We start from the raw sequence: 15,572 nt of genomic DNA, 5'->3' as shown, positions 1-15,572 counted from the left end.
AAGTGCTGGGATTACAGGCGTGAGCCACCGCACCCGGCCCTCACTGGGGAGTTTTTACATAACCTTCAAGAACCAAGGTAACATCACTTCCTCAGGAAGTCATCCAGGAACCATTTGCCAAAGTAAATGGTTCTTCCAATATGTTTGTATATAACCGATTGCATTATAGGAGATTATTAATTAGTGTGAATTTCATCTGCTAGAAGGTGTGCTACTTGAGGGCAGAGTCTGGATGGGGCTCATTCATCTTTAAATTCATAATGCCTGGCACAAAGTGGTAATTCTGTGTTTTGTTTTGCTTTGGCTTCAAAACAAGAATTTCCCAGTCCTTCAACTTTATTTATTTATTTGAGACAGAGTTTCACTTTTTCACCCAGGCTGGAATGAGGTGGCACAGTAATCACAAACTTACTATCAGCCATCCCGTGTATTGGAACTGACCTTGTACAGTGGATCTGAGGCAGATTCTCAGTCAATAAAGCTACCCTCACACAATTCTTTTGGATCTTGGCTCACTGTAACCTCTGCCTCCCAGGTTCAAACGATTCTCCTGCCTCAGGCTCCCGAGTAGCTGGGATTACAGGTGACTGCCACCACGCCTGGCTAATTTTTTTGTATTTTTATAGTAGAGACAGGGTTTCACCATGTTGGTGAGGCTGGTCTAGAACTCCTGACCTCAGGTGAGCTGCCCACCTCGGCCTCCCAAACTGCTGGGATTACAGGCATGAGCCATGGTGCCCAGCCAGTCCTCAAGCTTTAACACTTCCCAAATAGTAAATACGGTGAAAATAAGTGAAACCTATTTTTTGTGCAAGAAAACTGTGAGTGTGAAAGTAAGGTAGCAGCCATCATGTTCATGTGCTAGCTACTAACATACTTTATCGCCAATGCTCACAGCCGCCCTACGAGATAAACATTGTAATCTCAGTTGTACAGATAGAGAAACTGACGTCGTCATCCAAAGTTACACACAGCCAGCAAGTGCCCTGGCTTGAATCCCTGGCACCTGCCTCCAGAGGTCGCACTCCTAGCCACTTCACCACGCTTCCTCGATATTCATTAGTATTCTTGCAAATATTTTTCGACTCCAGGTGCTTCACATAGGTTAATTCATTTACGGTTCAATAGTGTCTGGCTTCAGTAATTACGAACACTACCGCATTTACCCACTGTGAAAAATAATTCACTCTTTCAAAGTTCCTGTATAAACTAATTTTTTAATTCACTTTTGTGTTTTCCAGTTGAGGTACTCCCTACCTTTTCTGTGTCTACATAGGCTTCCTTTATTTCGTTTCGTAGGAATAAATTGAACTTATTTTAAGATAGAGGGGGGTACAACTATATGGAATATAGACTCATCTTTTTTCACTCTCTGTCACAGAATGAAAAAGGACACCATGATATAGCAGCTGAGGTGGTGGATTAAGATAATGGGGGGGGGGGGGGCAAAGAAAAAAAGGAGCCTTGCTCCACCCCTGCCCCGCCCCCGGCCGCCTACCGGGGACTCAGAGTCCTGGAATGCTTTGCGGAGCTCCGGGCCGGGCGGATCGCTGCCCGCAGGGAGTCGGGAATGCCGGGTTCCAGCTGAGCAGCGGCCACCCGCCAGAGTGCCAGTGGCTCCTTGGAGGTCGAGTCCAAGGACGTAGCTTGAACCCGGGAGCTGGGGCGCCGGAGTCCACGCACCGGGGATGGAGGCGCCGGGTGATCTGGAGGGACCACGCGCACCAGGAGGTGACCATGAATTGTGTGGCCGGGAGCCCGGAGACCAGCGGCATCTTCCGGCCTGTCTCTTTAGTAACGATTGAATTGCTTTTAGCTTGATTTGTTTCCGAGAGATTAGGAAAGGCTGGGGCCTGATCGTGGGGTTCGGGCCAGCGTTTCTTTTCTCTCTGGACGGGGTGAAGTTCCAGGACTGGATATGTGTCACGGTTTCTAATGACTTTCTAACCTATACCTCTGCTTTTAAGTACTGTGTGTTTAATGCATTCAAATAAGTATGCCATTAGGCAAATGTAAAACGTTACCTTTCAAGTACCCATTGTTGTTGCCTTTCTTTTTAACTTTCATTTCCCTTTCTCATCTACTACAAACATTTTACAAAGATTCGTAAGACTTCCTCATGTTGCACAGATTTTTTTTTCCTTCTGCACTGCAATGGCAATCTCTGACAAATAGAGCAAAGCAAATGTATTTTTCTGAAGTTTTTCCTAAAAACAATTAAATTTATAAATGGCTGATGGATTTGCTTGGATATTTGGAACTCTCAGTAATTGATTTCGTGTTTTTAAATGACAATTTAGCCCTGGAAATAAGTGTTAAATTAACTGATGCAAAAGACCAGTAATTAGGGTAAAAAAAAAAAAAAGTATTTATTTATGAATTTGTGGGACTTGTCTATCCAGAAGCATACCGTTGTAAATATTAATTCACCAGCTGAATGATTTAGCTTGTTTTCTCCTACTTACACTTCATTTGACTTCAATACTGCCTTAGAAATCTTTGTGGTTTTTTTGTTTTTTGTTTTTGTTTGTTTTGTTTTGTTTTGCTCTTGAGACAGAGTCTCTCTCTGTAGCCCAGGCTGGAGTGCAGTGGTGCGATCTCGGTTCACTGCAAGCTCCGCCTCCCGGGTTCACGCCATTCTCCTGCCTCAGCCTCCCGAGTACCTGGGACTACAGGCGCCCGCCACCACGCCCGGCTAATTTTTTGTATTTTTAGTAGAGACGGGGTTTCATCGTGTTAGCCAGGATGGTCTCGATCTCCTGACCTCGTGATCCGCCTGCCTCGGCCTCCCAAAGTGCTGGGATTACAGGCGTGAGCCACCGCGCCCAGCCGAAAGCAGTACGTTTTCAAAACGGCAGTAATGTACAAGGATTGTGTTCCATTTGATCAAATGTGCTATATTCAAAATAGCCCTAAGCTCAGCAAATGATATCTTCAGAGTGCAACATATGTGCACAGAAATCACATTTGTGTACTTTAATCAGTAGTCTCAATTATATGCCTAATTGCTGCATGTTTGCATTCAAGGTGATGATCCTGCAGGAAGTGCAGGAGAGACCCCCGGGTGGCTTTCGAGAGAACAGGTTTTTGTACTGATATCGGCAGCTTCGGTGAACTTAGGTTCCATGATGTGCTATTCTATACTTGGACCCTTTTTCCCTAAAGAGGTAAGACATTTTTAAGTCCTTAAGATCTCTGTCTTTTTGTTTGTTTGTTTTTTTAAAGCCTTTTGAATTATTTTATTTTATAGTATATAAAATGTAAAAATCTGTATATAGGACAGATGGTGAATAGAACTCCAGCTAACAGAATACTTACAGAATGCTTGATACTAGGAAAAAAAATCCAGTCAAGAACATCTTCTTGGGCGGTAATTCACCTAAAAGTAGTTGATCTTCTGAGAATTACTTTGCTTGCCATGTAGTCTGATTAATCTTTTTTGGTTTCTGCAACTGAAAAAAAGGAGTGCACTGAATAACTGAGACTCAAATGTTACTGCAATAGGTCTGTGTTAAGACAGTAACTATTTTCTCGAGATTTTATTCACATTTTAGAATTAGGACGTTTTGATTCCCGACACCCCTTCCTTTTTTTTTTTTTTTTTTCTTTTGAGATAGGGTTTCGCTTTTTTTTTTTCTTTTGAGATAGGGTTTCGCTCTTGTTGCCCAGGCTGGAGTGCAATGTTGTGATCTTGGCTCACTGCAACCTCTGCCTCCCGGGTTCAATTGATTGTCCTGCCTCAGCCTCCCGAGTAGCTGGGATTACAGGTGCCTACCACCACGTCCGGGTAATTTTTTTTTTTTTTGAGATGGAGTCTCACACTCTCGCCCAGGCTGGAGTGCAGTGGCGCGATCTCGGCTCACTACAAGCTCCGCCTCCTGAGTTCACGCCATTCTCCTGCCTCAGCCTCCCAAGTAGCTGGGACTACAGGTGCCCGCCACCACGCCCAGTTAATTTTTTTTTTTGTATTGTTTTAGTAGAGACGGGGTTTCACCGTGTTAGCCAGGATGATCTCCATCTCCTGACCTCATGATCTGCCTGCCTCCGCCTCCGGAAGTGCTGGGATTACAGGCGTGAGTCACCGCGCCTAGCTGAATTTTTGTATTTTTAGTAGAGACAGGTTTTTGCTATGTTGGGCAGGCTGGCCTCGATCTCCTAACCTCAGGTGATCTGCTCACCTTGGCCTCCCAAAGTGCTGGGATAACAGGCGTGAGCCACCACGACCAGCCCCGGCCCCGCTCCATATTCCCTCTTTTGACTTTAATTTCTTATGGACTCTAGCGGCAATGTTTATGCAAGAGAGGAATTCTGATTAATAGGGCCTATTCCTTCTAGGCATAGCCTTTTATATGGTGTTAAGATTTATAGCTAATGACACAGATTCAAAGATAATAATCCCTAGAGAGTCCAACTGGATTCTAGACGTTAATAGGATATAGTATGAAATGAATATGACTGGCTTGGAGTGTAGACAACGTATCCGTAGGTTTTATTTTGTGCTTTTTGCCAAATCCTTGGCTCACAGTGCAGTGGCAGCTTGTTAGTCCTCCAACTGCCCTTAAAACATATAGTCCTTCGTTCTGTGTGCTACAAAAGAAGATAAAGTGGCTTCTCTGCTAAAGGAACAATATTGCCATGTACCCATACAGTGCTCTCTGGCTTCTAGTGCACATTACCCCTTATTTATCCATTTAATCCCCAAGACAACCTCATACAGAATCTTGAGAATCTCAGCATGTTGCAAATGAAGAAACAGTCTCAGAAGTTGTAACTTGCCCAATTCAGTTCTATTAACTAGAGGTTTAATGAGTCCCTTCTCTAGAGCAGGCTAAGCATGGGATGTGTTAGGGTAGTATAAAAAAATCAGGGAAATGGCTGTCTCTTGTCTGCCCATTGGGAGTGAAAAAATACGGGGGAAAAAAAGGTTCCAATGATTTGGATATCCCTTAAGAAAAGGATGTCCAGAATGTTATAAGACTGTTTTTTTTCTTTTTTTTAAATTATTTTCTTCTGGCTTCCCTCTATCCATACTAATGTTATGAGACCCTAGAAAGAAGAATGGTTAATTCTGCCATACATGGAGTGCAGATAGCAGAAGAAAGGGCGGTAGTGAAAGGAAATTTCAGGCTAAATCTAAGTTGGGGCTTTTTTTTTTTTTTTTTTTTTGAGACAGGTTTTCACTCTGTCATCGACGCTGAATGTACAGTGGCATGATCAGAGTTCGCTGCTGCCTCAACTTCCCAGGCTAAAGAGATCCTTTCGCCTCAGCCCCCTGAAGAGCTGGGGCACAGGCATGTGCCACCATGCCTGGCTATTTTTTTCTATTTTTAGTAGAGATGGGGTTTCACCATGTTGCCCAGGCTGACCTTGAACTCCTGAGCTCAAGCAATCCATCCATCATGTTGGCCAGGCCTCTCAAATGCTGGGATTACAGGTGTGAGCCACCGCACCTGGCCTAAGGTGGGTCCTAAGAAATGTTAATTCTTATGGTGAACAACAGAGATGGAGGTGTTCTAGGTATAGTTACAGGAAGAGCAGAGTGAATGGCATGTTCCTGGGGAAACAGCAGGTAGCTTCTTGATGTGGCGTGAGCCTGGGGTGAAGTGAGGTCTAATGGGAGACAGTGGATCTGAGAAGGCAGGCCTAAGATAGAAAGGAAGGGCACTTGTCAAGGACTTAGTCAGTGGGCAGTCATCAGAGGTGTTTGAGCAAGAAAGAGCAGTCTGGCCAGACTTGGGATTTTTAAATAATAATAATAATAATAATAATAATGCCAGGCATGGTGGCTCACGCCTGTAATCCCAGTACTTTGGGAGGCTGAGGTGGGAGGATCACCTGAGGTCAGGAGTTCGAGACCAGCCTGGCCAACATGGTGGAACCCTGTCTGTACTAAAAATACAAAAATTAGCTGGGCATGGTGGCACATGCCTGTAGTCCCAGCTACTCAGGAGGCTGAGACAGAAGAATTGCTTGAACCCAGGAGGTGGAGGTTGCAGTGAGCCGAGATCGCCCCACTGCACTCTAGCCTGGGTGACAGAGTGAGACTCCATCTTAAAAAAAATTAAAAAAAAAATAATAAGAGCCTGTGGAATTGAGATGGAGAAGAATTGGAGTGAGTGAATCAACCAGTGAGAAGGGCATTTCCTAGCTCAACTGGAACTCAGTGAGTGCAACTAATGTTAGTTTCCTCTAAGTGAATAGGGACAAAGGAAAACCAGGCTGTGGGTGTGTGCTTTTTAAGTTTTTGATTGAGTTTTTTGCTTATAGGAAATGTTGACCAAAGAAAAAAGTCAAGCTTTTAAAGAATTAAAGTCCATTTTATTCTGAAGTCTTACTGAGGACTACAGGCTGAGTATTTCAGTTCACAGTTCATATACAGGTAGTAGAGACTCAGTACATGCAAGGTCACATCAAAGTTTGGGTGTAAGAGTACATCTGGTTATAGATTATGAATGTACCTTTGGTAATAGTTTATAAACGCATAATCACAACCATGTTAGATGTTATCTTATGTGTAGGAAAAGGCAAGGCTGGGGATTTATCATTTAAGGAATGTAACAGCTCAGGCAAGAGATGTGGGGGGCTATGTGCTCTATCCTGCTCTGTCTTCAACTCATCCCTCCCAAGAGTTGCATGTTGTCACAGAGTCAGGGGTTTTATGACATTATGCTGGCAAGCAGAAGTGAGCAAAATGTGACTGCTTACATTTGCTACTTTGTCTCACCTCGCAGGGGGAAGGCTGAAAGAAAGGAGATAGAGGCAGGAGAGAGAACATTCTACCTTTAAAAGCTGTAAATATGAAGAGCAGGCTTTGATTTTTCATTTCTGATTAAAATCTTGTGGTCAACAAATGCATTGGTGAAGCCTCACCCTTCCTCCTGCATGTTCTGCCATTTTTCTTATTAGCTAAGCTAACTGGGCAAAGGAAAATCAGTGCCTTTCTTAAATTCTGGTGTGGGATTCCTACTTCTATTCATCATTTTTCTTGCCACCCTCATCTTTTGTCAGAGGACCAGAAATTGCTTATTTATTTATTTATTGAGACAGAGCCTCGTTCCGTCATGCCCAGGATGGAGTGCTGCAGCATCATCTCAGCTCACTGCAACCTCTGCCTCCTGGGTTCAAACAGTTCTCCTGCCTCAGTCTCCCAAGTAGCTGGAATTACAGGCGCGCCTCACCACACCCAGCTAATTTTTTTGTATTTTTAGTAGAGATGGGGTTTCACCATATTGGCCAGGCTGGTCTCGAACTCCTGACCTCAGGTGATCCACCCGCCTTGGCGTCCTAAAGTGCTGGAATTACAGGAGTGAGCCACTATGCCCAGCCTAGAAATTGCTTTTAATAGCTGTTTTTGCTTTCCTAATGTGAAGCAGGATCCATGTTCCAAAAATGACATTTGGCTGCTGCCATAGCATGTGGTTCTAGCACATCCTGTGTCAGCATTCCATTTCCACAGCGAATATGGGAACATGCACATGATGAAAACTGTAGTGGCTCATGACTCTGTAACCTTTGCAAGTTCCTGTCCTCATCTATAAATGAGGCCAGCTAAAAATATATCCTTTATTTAATATAATTGTTGTGAGATACCATGTAAAGCGGCATTTAATAAAGAGATTCTGGCTCATATTGAGGGTCTAATAAGTATTACTTGCTATAGGCATTATATATTTTCTGCTAGATTCTAAATTAAATACTTATCAGAACTATTAAGCAAAGAACATTGATAATGCAACTTGACTAATGAATGTCCTTCCTTCCTTCCTTCTTCTTTCCTTTTCTCTTTCTTTCCTTCTTTTCTTTCTTTCTCTTTCTTTCTTTCTTTCTTTCATTCTTTCTTTCTTTCTTTCTTTCATTTGAGACAGTGTCTCGCTCTGTCACCAAGGCTGTGCAGTAGCACAATCTTGGCTCACTGCAACCTCTGACTCCTGGGTCCAAGCGGTTGTCCTGCCTCAGTCTCCCGAGTAGCTGGGATTACAGGCACGTGCCACCACACCTGGCTAATTTTTGTATTTTTAGTAGAGATGGGGTTTTGCCATGTTGGCCAGGCTGGTCTCAAACTCCTGACCTCAAGTAATCCCCCCGCCTCAGCCTCCCAAAGTGCTGGGATTACAGGCATGAGCCACCATGCCCGGCACAAATATTTTTCTTATGCCTTAATTGACTCCTTTCACAACACTTTCTTTTTGAGAAACCTGACCCGTGTGTAGTAGAAATGTAGACCTCATGTTCCAGTTGACATACAGCATAACCATTTGTTACAGTGCCATTAAAGGTATTTTAATGAACTCTCTCTTGTATCCACACCATTATTTCCTGTGGTTATTAGTACACGGAAAGAGAATAGCTAGTTATGAAGCCCAAGAATTATGGGCTTAAATCTTGCCCAAGCCATTACCATGGAGCTGTGGGCCCATCCTCTCTGCCCTCACCCACCACCAAGTGCCTAGGGACATTTCTGAGGACTTTTCCTAGAGTAAGTGGGAGGTCCTTCCTAAAATTTAGCTTAGAACAATAGAGTCCACTTCTCTGGCTTCCTGTGGTATGACGCTATGAGGAATGTATGGTTTATTTAAAGAGGCATAGTCTGACATGCAAAAAAAATCCTTGAAAAAGACAAAGATTGAATGATGATAGTATCTTTACATGGGAAGGGATGGAGAAAATTTTTATCATAAATTGTAGTTAGAGAGAAAAGATAAAGAAAGGCAATCATGGTTGCAGAGAATGGATGTTCAAGAGTGCAAAAGTGTGTGTGCATGTGTGCATTTCTGTATTATGAAGTTATTTGCGAAAATCCAAAGCTCTGCCAAAAGGATGGATCTAACTAAACTGGACTCTTCTGACCATAAATATTCACTGCTGGCACAATGCCTCATATATATAAGATGGTCAATATATGAAAGTTCAGGCTTTCCCTCTGTAGTATGCTAAGTTGCCAGTCCTATCTTAAAGAAATTAAACTCGTATTTTGATTCTTTAAATTTCTACAGCTAGAACCTGATTTAAGGATTTGCAATAGTTCCAGGACTTGACAAAGTTTTTAAAACTTTCTATTTTTATATGTGAATGTAGTTGTGTATCACAGTGGTAGCATTTGAAGTTCAAAAGAAGTAGATTTAGGATAAATATTATCTGTAGCAAATTTTAGGAGCTCACTGATAGAATAGGCTATAAACATTAGTAACTGTAATTGATGGATGATAAACTACCTTGGCTGTTTCAGGAGAACGTAGAATGTCAGGGGAGCATCTCTCACCTGTGTTGTTGATGACAGGAAGGAAAACTGTCTTCTCCAAACTGTCAGGTAATTGGTATTACTGTCAGAAACAGAGACCTAGACTGATTGGGCCTTGGTCTGACCCATGTGCCCACTCATGGAACTTCTTATTCTTGAGTTTGAAGACTGGCCAGTGTTTTTTGTTTGTTTCCTATAAATGTGATACCCAAAAGGAAGTGTGTCTAAATCAGCTGTTTCCTCAGTCCTGTGACTATGCAATAGAGCCCAAATTTCCTTATCCAAGGCATTTTTTGTGTTTGTTTATACACTCTGATTCTGACGTTTGCCACATAAAGCTAACGATTCTTTGTAGGTATGGTGAGTGAATTATTTTCATGTAAGAGACTATGGTTTACTATCTAAACTATTAATAGTTTCCCTTCCTTCCCCACCCCATTTATTCTAAAAGAATAATCTTTTTGAAACCGATATACAGATAAAGTTCACAAGAAGATGATGCCCTGATCTATTATTTCTATTTTTTCATATTGATGCTAATTTTTCTTTGAAACTTTGTTTCCATTTCTATCACTTAAAGGCTGAAAAGAAGGGAGCCAGCAATACAATTATCGGTATGATCTTTGGATGTTTTGCTTTGTTCGAGTTGCTGGCATCCTTGGTATTTGGAAACTATGTAAGTATAAAGTTCATATGCACATCTTAATTTTTAAAAATTATATGATGGATTATTTTAGTTTACTAGTCTAGAATTTGCATTGATACAGAAATAGCCATCATTATAGTTTTATAAATTGTGCCACTGTTGACAGTTCCCTCCTCAGAGTTGATTGATTTTTAACTCTTTCCATGTTTTTAAACAATGAGTACTGCCACTATATTAAAGAATTATTATATTAACTGTACATGTCTTCCCCCATCCTATATTTGCCAATACAGTGGATTTGTTTATATCAATATAGACTTTCAGAAGTCGTAAATTTACCACTCTTCTTTGACATTTATTATAGCTTGTACATATTGGAGCAAAATTTATGTTTGTAGCAGGAATGTTTGTCTCAGGAGGAGTTACAATTCTCTTTGGGTAAGTCATTTTCTGATTATATTTGGGAGCTTGAACAGATTTTGTAATGTATCTTCGGTTTAAATTGTTAAAGACTCTTTAAGTCAATGGTTCTGTTTATTGTCTGTCAAATGCATAGCATGTGACTAATGGCAGGAGTTGAGTAAGTAGAGAACAGGCATAAATGGCATTGATTTTAAGGAAACAGGCCTCCGGGGAATCTCCATGATGCTTGCTACTGAACCTATTCATTAGGATTCCTATGATTGTGAGTGACAGAAACTTAACTCACTTTTCTGAGTCGTGGAAACTTACTAGCTTCAGTAAAAAAGTGAATTTCTTTAATACAGTGTCAACTCAAAAAATATCAGAATACAGATTTGAAACGATGTCACGAGAAATTTTTCTTCTTGTGATTTGAACAAGCCCACCCCTTTAAGTGGCAAGGTGACCCTCAGCAGTTTCAGTAGAAGGTGCCAGTTTCCTAATAGTTCCTATTAGAGTCACAGAATGAAGCCCCCCTGGCCTGACCTTTGCTGATGGCTGTAGCCATGGGGAAAGAATGTTCTGCTTGGCCAGGCCAGGTCACATGCTCAGTTCAGAGCATGGAACAGAATAGTTTCCCCCATTGCTACTTCCAGAAAAAGGAAAAATGAGTGCCAGAGGCAAAACAGATGTGAAAGTTCTTAAGCTTAGAGTTCTTAAATCAGTAGCGTAGTGCCAAATAATATGGAAGAGCTTATATAAGTACATGGGGAACATAGAGGAATACCAGTATAGTAAGATTATAATGAAGTAAACTGAAGAAAACTGTTATATTAAATGAAAAGGGGTAAAAATTTTTTTGAAGAGTCGTCTATTTTCTTTCTTTATTCCTTTTTTTTTTGAAGGTTTCAGTCCGACCATGGGAGAGATCTGAAACTGAGTGCTTTCTTCTTTATAGGTCTTGTCAGAGTGATTCTACGTGTTCTTTTTTTTTTCTTTTTGAGATGGAGTCTCACTCTATTGCCCAGGCTAGTGTGCAGTGATGTGATCTTGGCTCACTGCAACCTCTGCCTCCCAGGTTCAAGCCACTCTCCTGCCTCAACCTTCCAAGTAGCTGGCATTACAGGTGCTCACCACCATGCTTAGCTAATTTTTGCACTTTTTTAGTAGAGATGGGATTTCGCCATGTTGGCCAGGCTGGTCTCAAACTCCTGACCTCAGGGGATACACCCACCTCAGCCTCCCAGTTCCAAAGTGCTGGAATTACAGGCGTGAGCCACCACACTGGGCTGATTCTACATATTCTAAAAAGATTTATTTAGTACTATCATCTGGGGGACCAGTTGTATCAGCAGAAAAGGGCAACTAAGCTGTCATTATGACTCAAATTGTTACCAAAAAAAGAAAAAGGGTAATTTCCTCCTACTGAAAAGACAACAAAGCAACTCTTTAAAAAAAATCATATTCTAAAGCAATTTATTATAAAAATTATGGGTGATATACTATTCTTTTTAGTGAGTACAGTTAAAAAGGAAAAAAAAAAAAAGAAAACCAGCTTGGCATTTGAGAATTGTCTTATTCCTTTTTAGTGTATTGGACCGAGTTCCAGATGGGCCAGTATTTATTGCTATGTGTTTTCTTTTTCTTTTTTTTTTTTTTGAGACAGAGTCTTGCTCTGTCGCCCAGGCTGCAGTGCAGTGGCGTGATCTTGGCTCACTGCAAGCTCTGCCGCCTGGGTTCATGCCATTCTCCTGCCTCAGCCTCCCGAGTAGCTGGGACTATAGGTGGCCGCCACCACACCTGGCTAATTTTTCATATTTTTAGTAGAGATGGGGTTTCACTGTGTTGGTCAGGATGGTCTCGATCTCCTGACCTCGTGATTTGCCTGCCTCAGCCTCCCAAAGTGCTGGAATGACAGGCATGAGCCACCGTGCCCGGCAGATTCTACATATTCTAAAAAGGTTTGTTTAGTATTATTATCTGGGGAACCAATTACATCAGCAGAAAAGGGCAACTAAGCTGTCATTATGACTCAAATGGTTACCAAAAAAAGAAAAAGGGTAATTTCCTCCTACTGAAAAGACAGCAAAGCAACTCTTTAAAAAAAATCATATTCTAAAGTGTCGGCAGAAAAGGGCAACTAAGCTGTCATTATGACTCAAATGGTTACCAAAAAAAGAAAAAGTGTAATTTTCTCCTACTGAAAAGACAACAAAGCAACTCTTGAAAAAAAATCATATTCTAAAGCGATTTATTCTAAAAACCATGAGTGATGCACTATTCTTTTTAGTGAGTACAGTTAAAAAGGAAAAAAAAAAAAAAAAGAGAAAACCAGCTTGGCATTTGAGAATTGTCTTATTCCTTTTTAGTGTATTGGACCGAGTTCCAGATGGGCCAGTATTTATTGCTATGTGTTTTCTAGTGAGAGTAATGGATGCAGTTAGCTTTGCTGCTGCAATGACTGCATCTTCTTCTATCCTGGCAAAGGCTTTTCCAAATAACGTGGCTACAGTATTGGTATGTATTTTATAAGTATTTCCCACTTTCCTTTGAATGTAGGCCAAAATATTTGCCCTTCCAAGTTTAAGCTGGGGTCCATTCTTCTATACTTGCATTTCTCTACTCTCTGTATTATTGTTGCCTTTCACTCCGAGTTTGACTAGCAGCAAGCCTGTCAATAAATGTAACATTGGTGTCACGTAGGTGCTCTTCCTGGTTTTAGAATTCCCTGACTGGGCAGTTTGACAGGTAAATGTGGTCCAAATCAGTCATTCTTTTTACCACTAAAAAAAAAATTTTCCTTTGTAGTTTTTTTGCTGTCTCCCCGTAGCCTAGATTGTGGCTGAGCTGCCTGAAGCATTCCTCTGCTTTAGAAAAGAGTTATCCCTAGTGGCAAAATAATCAATTCATACTAAAGTCCTTCTTCCACTTTCCCCAGATTTATGCACGGGATCTTAGAAAACATCTCAAAGTCCTTAAGTGTTTCTGTGCTGTCTGTCTGAGGAGTGCTTTTGCATTTTGACATAAAAATCCAGATCCTGGTGGCATCATATTGACATGCGTTTTTGTGTACTGCCTAGATGCGTATAGACCTGGTATTAGTGACATATCAGATTCTCATCCCATCTCTAGGCAGCTGCCTCTCTGACCCCAAGAAGGCTTTCCCGTCGTAGCTCTCTCTCTCTCTCTGGGCCACGCACTTCATACCATAGTCGGTATAGCATGTAATTGCTCTCTTAGACTTCAGAGTCTAATCAGCTTAGTACCGAGGACTCCCTCATTTACTCATTTAATAATGTAGTTTGAAAATTTTTACCATCAGATAAACCCTTTTGTGGTGTAAATAGTCCTTGCCACTTTTTTTTTTTTTTTTTTTTTTTGGGACGGAGTCTTGCTCCGTAGCCCAGGCTGGAGTGCAGTGGCGTGATCTCGGCTCACTGCAAGCTCCACCTCCCGGGTTCACGCCATTCTCTTGGCTCAGCCTCCCGAGTAGCTGGGACTACAGGCGCCCGCCACCACTCCCGGCTACTTTTTTTTTTTGTATTTTTAGTAGAGATGGGGTTTCACCATGTTAGCCAGGATGGTCTCGATCTCCTGACCTTGTGGTCTGCCTGCCTCAGGCTCCCAAAGTGCTGGGATTACAGGCGTGAGCCACCGTGCCCGGCACGTTTTTCCCACTTTTTATTAAGCATTTATGTATATAGCTGGATAGGTTTATGTTAGGTTCTATTGCCATTTGGCTGGTATACCATTTACATTTCCAGAAAATTTATTTCTCAGAAAGGGCTCAGAAGAACAGCCGTCTGTTGATATGCTCATTAAGATACGGGTTTATGGCTAAGCAAGTTTGGAGAGGGCTGTCTGCTGTCCTCTAACTTAGAGATGCCCAGTTCACATTAATGTCTTCAGACCTTGAAAATCCTGGAGTAGGGATACTTTATTAAATGTTCTACAACTCACTTTAACTATGGAACCATTTTTCTTCTTTCTTTTCTTTTTTCTTTTTTTCTTTCTTTCTTTTTTTTTTTTTTTGTAGAGACAGGGTCTTGCTGAGTTGCCCAGGCTGGTCTTGAACTCCTGGCCTCAAGCAATCCTCCCACTTTGGCCTTCCAAGGTGGCTGGGATTACAAATGTGAGCCACCACGCCTGGCTGTGACTATTTTTTCAAACAAGACATGTTGATCTCTTAAAGAGCTGGTATTCTGTGGGACACTCTGGAAAGTGCTGCCTAATAAATTCCTATGATAATGGTGACAGTCCATTGGATTTTCTGATCAGTAAGAGACACCAGTGTTGCTGTACCAAGTTTCTGTATAAAATTGCAGCCAACAGCTAACACACTAATGTGATAATTGATCTGGATGGCTTTATTGTGATTAAAGAATTTCAATGTTCTTTATAAGTTTTGAAAGTTATTAATGGTATATTTTTGTGTACTCTATAAGGTCTGAGGATATAAGGTTGCAAGCCACAGATCTCTGTTTAAGGTCCCTAAAAACTAGATTGATTTAAAATGTTGCAATATCTATAGTGGTAAACCCTTTTTTTCCATAGCATTGTTTTGTTTAACTTTAAACAAAATAATTTTATATGGTACAAAATTCAAAAGTTACAGAAGGGAACATAGAATATAGTAAATATATTCTACATATAACTGTTGTTGAGCCGTTGTATACACATCAGTTGTGCAGGTGCCCAGCCCTCCATCCCCTTCGGGGAAGGCAACAGATATTGCAGGTTTCTTCCAGAGAAATTCCACATATATGTATGTACACACTGACACACACACACACATACTGAGAGAGAGAGAGAGAAAGCGTGTGAACGAGAGAGCATGGTTTCCCTCCCCCTTTTTCCTTTTCCTTTTTTTTTTTTAATTGGACAGGACTATTGCAGTATCCCTCTTTTTTCTTTACACAAATGGTAGCATACCATATGTACCATTCAGCACCTCACTGGTTACACCAACAATGAAATCATCTTGGAGATCTTCCTGTACCTACATATAAGGAGCTTTCTTACTCTTTACTTTTCTTACTGGCTGTATAGTATTTCCCTGTGTGGATATAACCTGGTTTACTTACATCATTGATGAATATTTAGATTATTTTCATCTTTTGCTATTGAAAAACTCTGCTATGGTGCATAAGCTTGTATACATACCATGTCATATCTGCGTGTCTATACTTGTAAGTTAAATTCTTAGAAGTGGAATTCTGGGTCATAAGGTATGTGCCTTAATTTGCCAAATTGCCAAATTGCCAAATTGCCTACCAGTGTTCACTC

General features: G+C 41.3%; 1 protein-coding gene across 3 annotated transcripts in view; it reads left to right on the top strand.

Annotated features, from left to right (window-relative positions):
* Positions 1 to 1,477: 1,477 nt before the first annotated feature.
* The window catches only part of SLC18B1 (solute carrier family 18 member B1), a 28,967-nt gene continuing 14,872 nt past the window's right edge, over positions 1,478 to 15,572 (top strand). Inside the window, exons 1-5 of one of the 3 annotated variants that reach the window (XM_054492458.2) lie at positions 1,478 to 1,731; positions 3,028 to 3,167; positions 9,819 to 9,914; positions 10,249 to 10,322; positions 12,656 to 12,803. In XM_054492458.2, the coding sequence (XP_054348433.2) occupies positions 1,689 to 1,731; positions 3,028 to 3,167; positions 9,819 to 9,914; positions 10,249 to 10,322; positions 12,656 to 12,803 (501 nt within the window). In that variant the 5' untranslated portion in view covers positions 1,478 to 1,688. Of the gene's footprint in view, positions 1,732 to 3,027; positions 3,168 to 9,226; positions 9,308 to 9,818; positions 9,915 to 10,248; positions 10,323 to 12,655; positions 12,804 to 15,572 lie in introns of those variants that run through there. The other 2 variants (XM_054492461.2, XM_054492460.2) reach the window with 2 other exon arrangements.

This window comes from Pongo pygmaeus, chromosome 5, assembly GCF_028885625.2.
Source record: "Pongo pygmaeus isolate AG05252 chromosome 5, NHGRI_mPonPyg2-v2.0_pri, whole genome shotgun sequence".
NCBI classification, from domain to species: Eukaryota; Metazoa; Chordata; class Mammalia; order Primates; family Hominidae; genus Pongo; species Pongo pygmaeus.
Note: the sequence above shows the minus strand (reverse complement) of the source record. Positions and strands in the feature narration are given on the sequence as shown.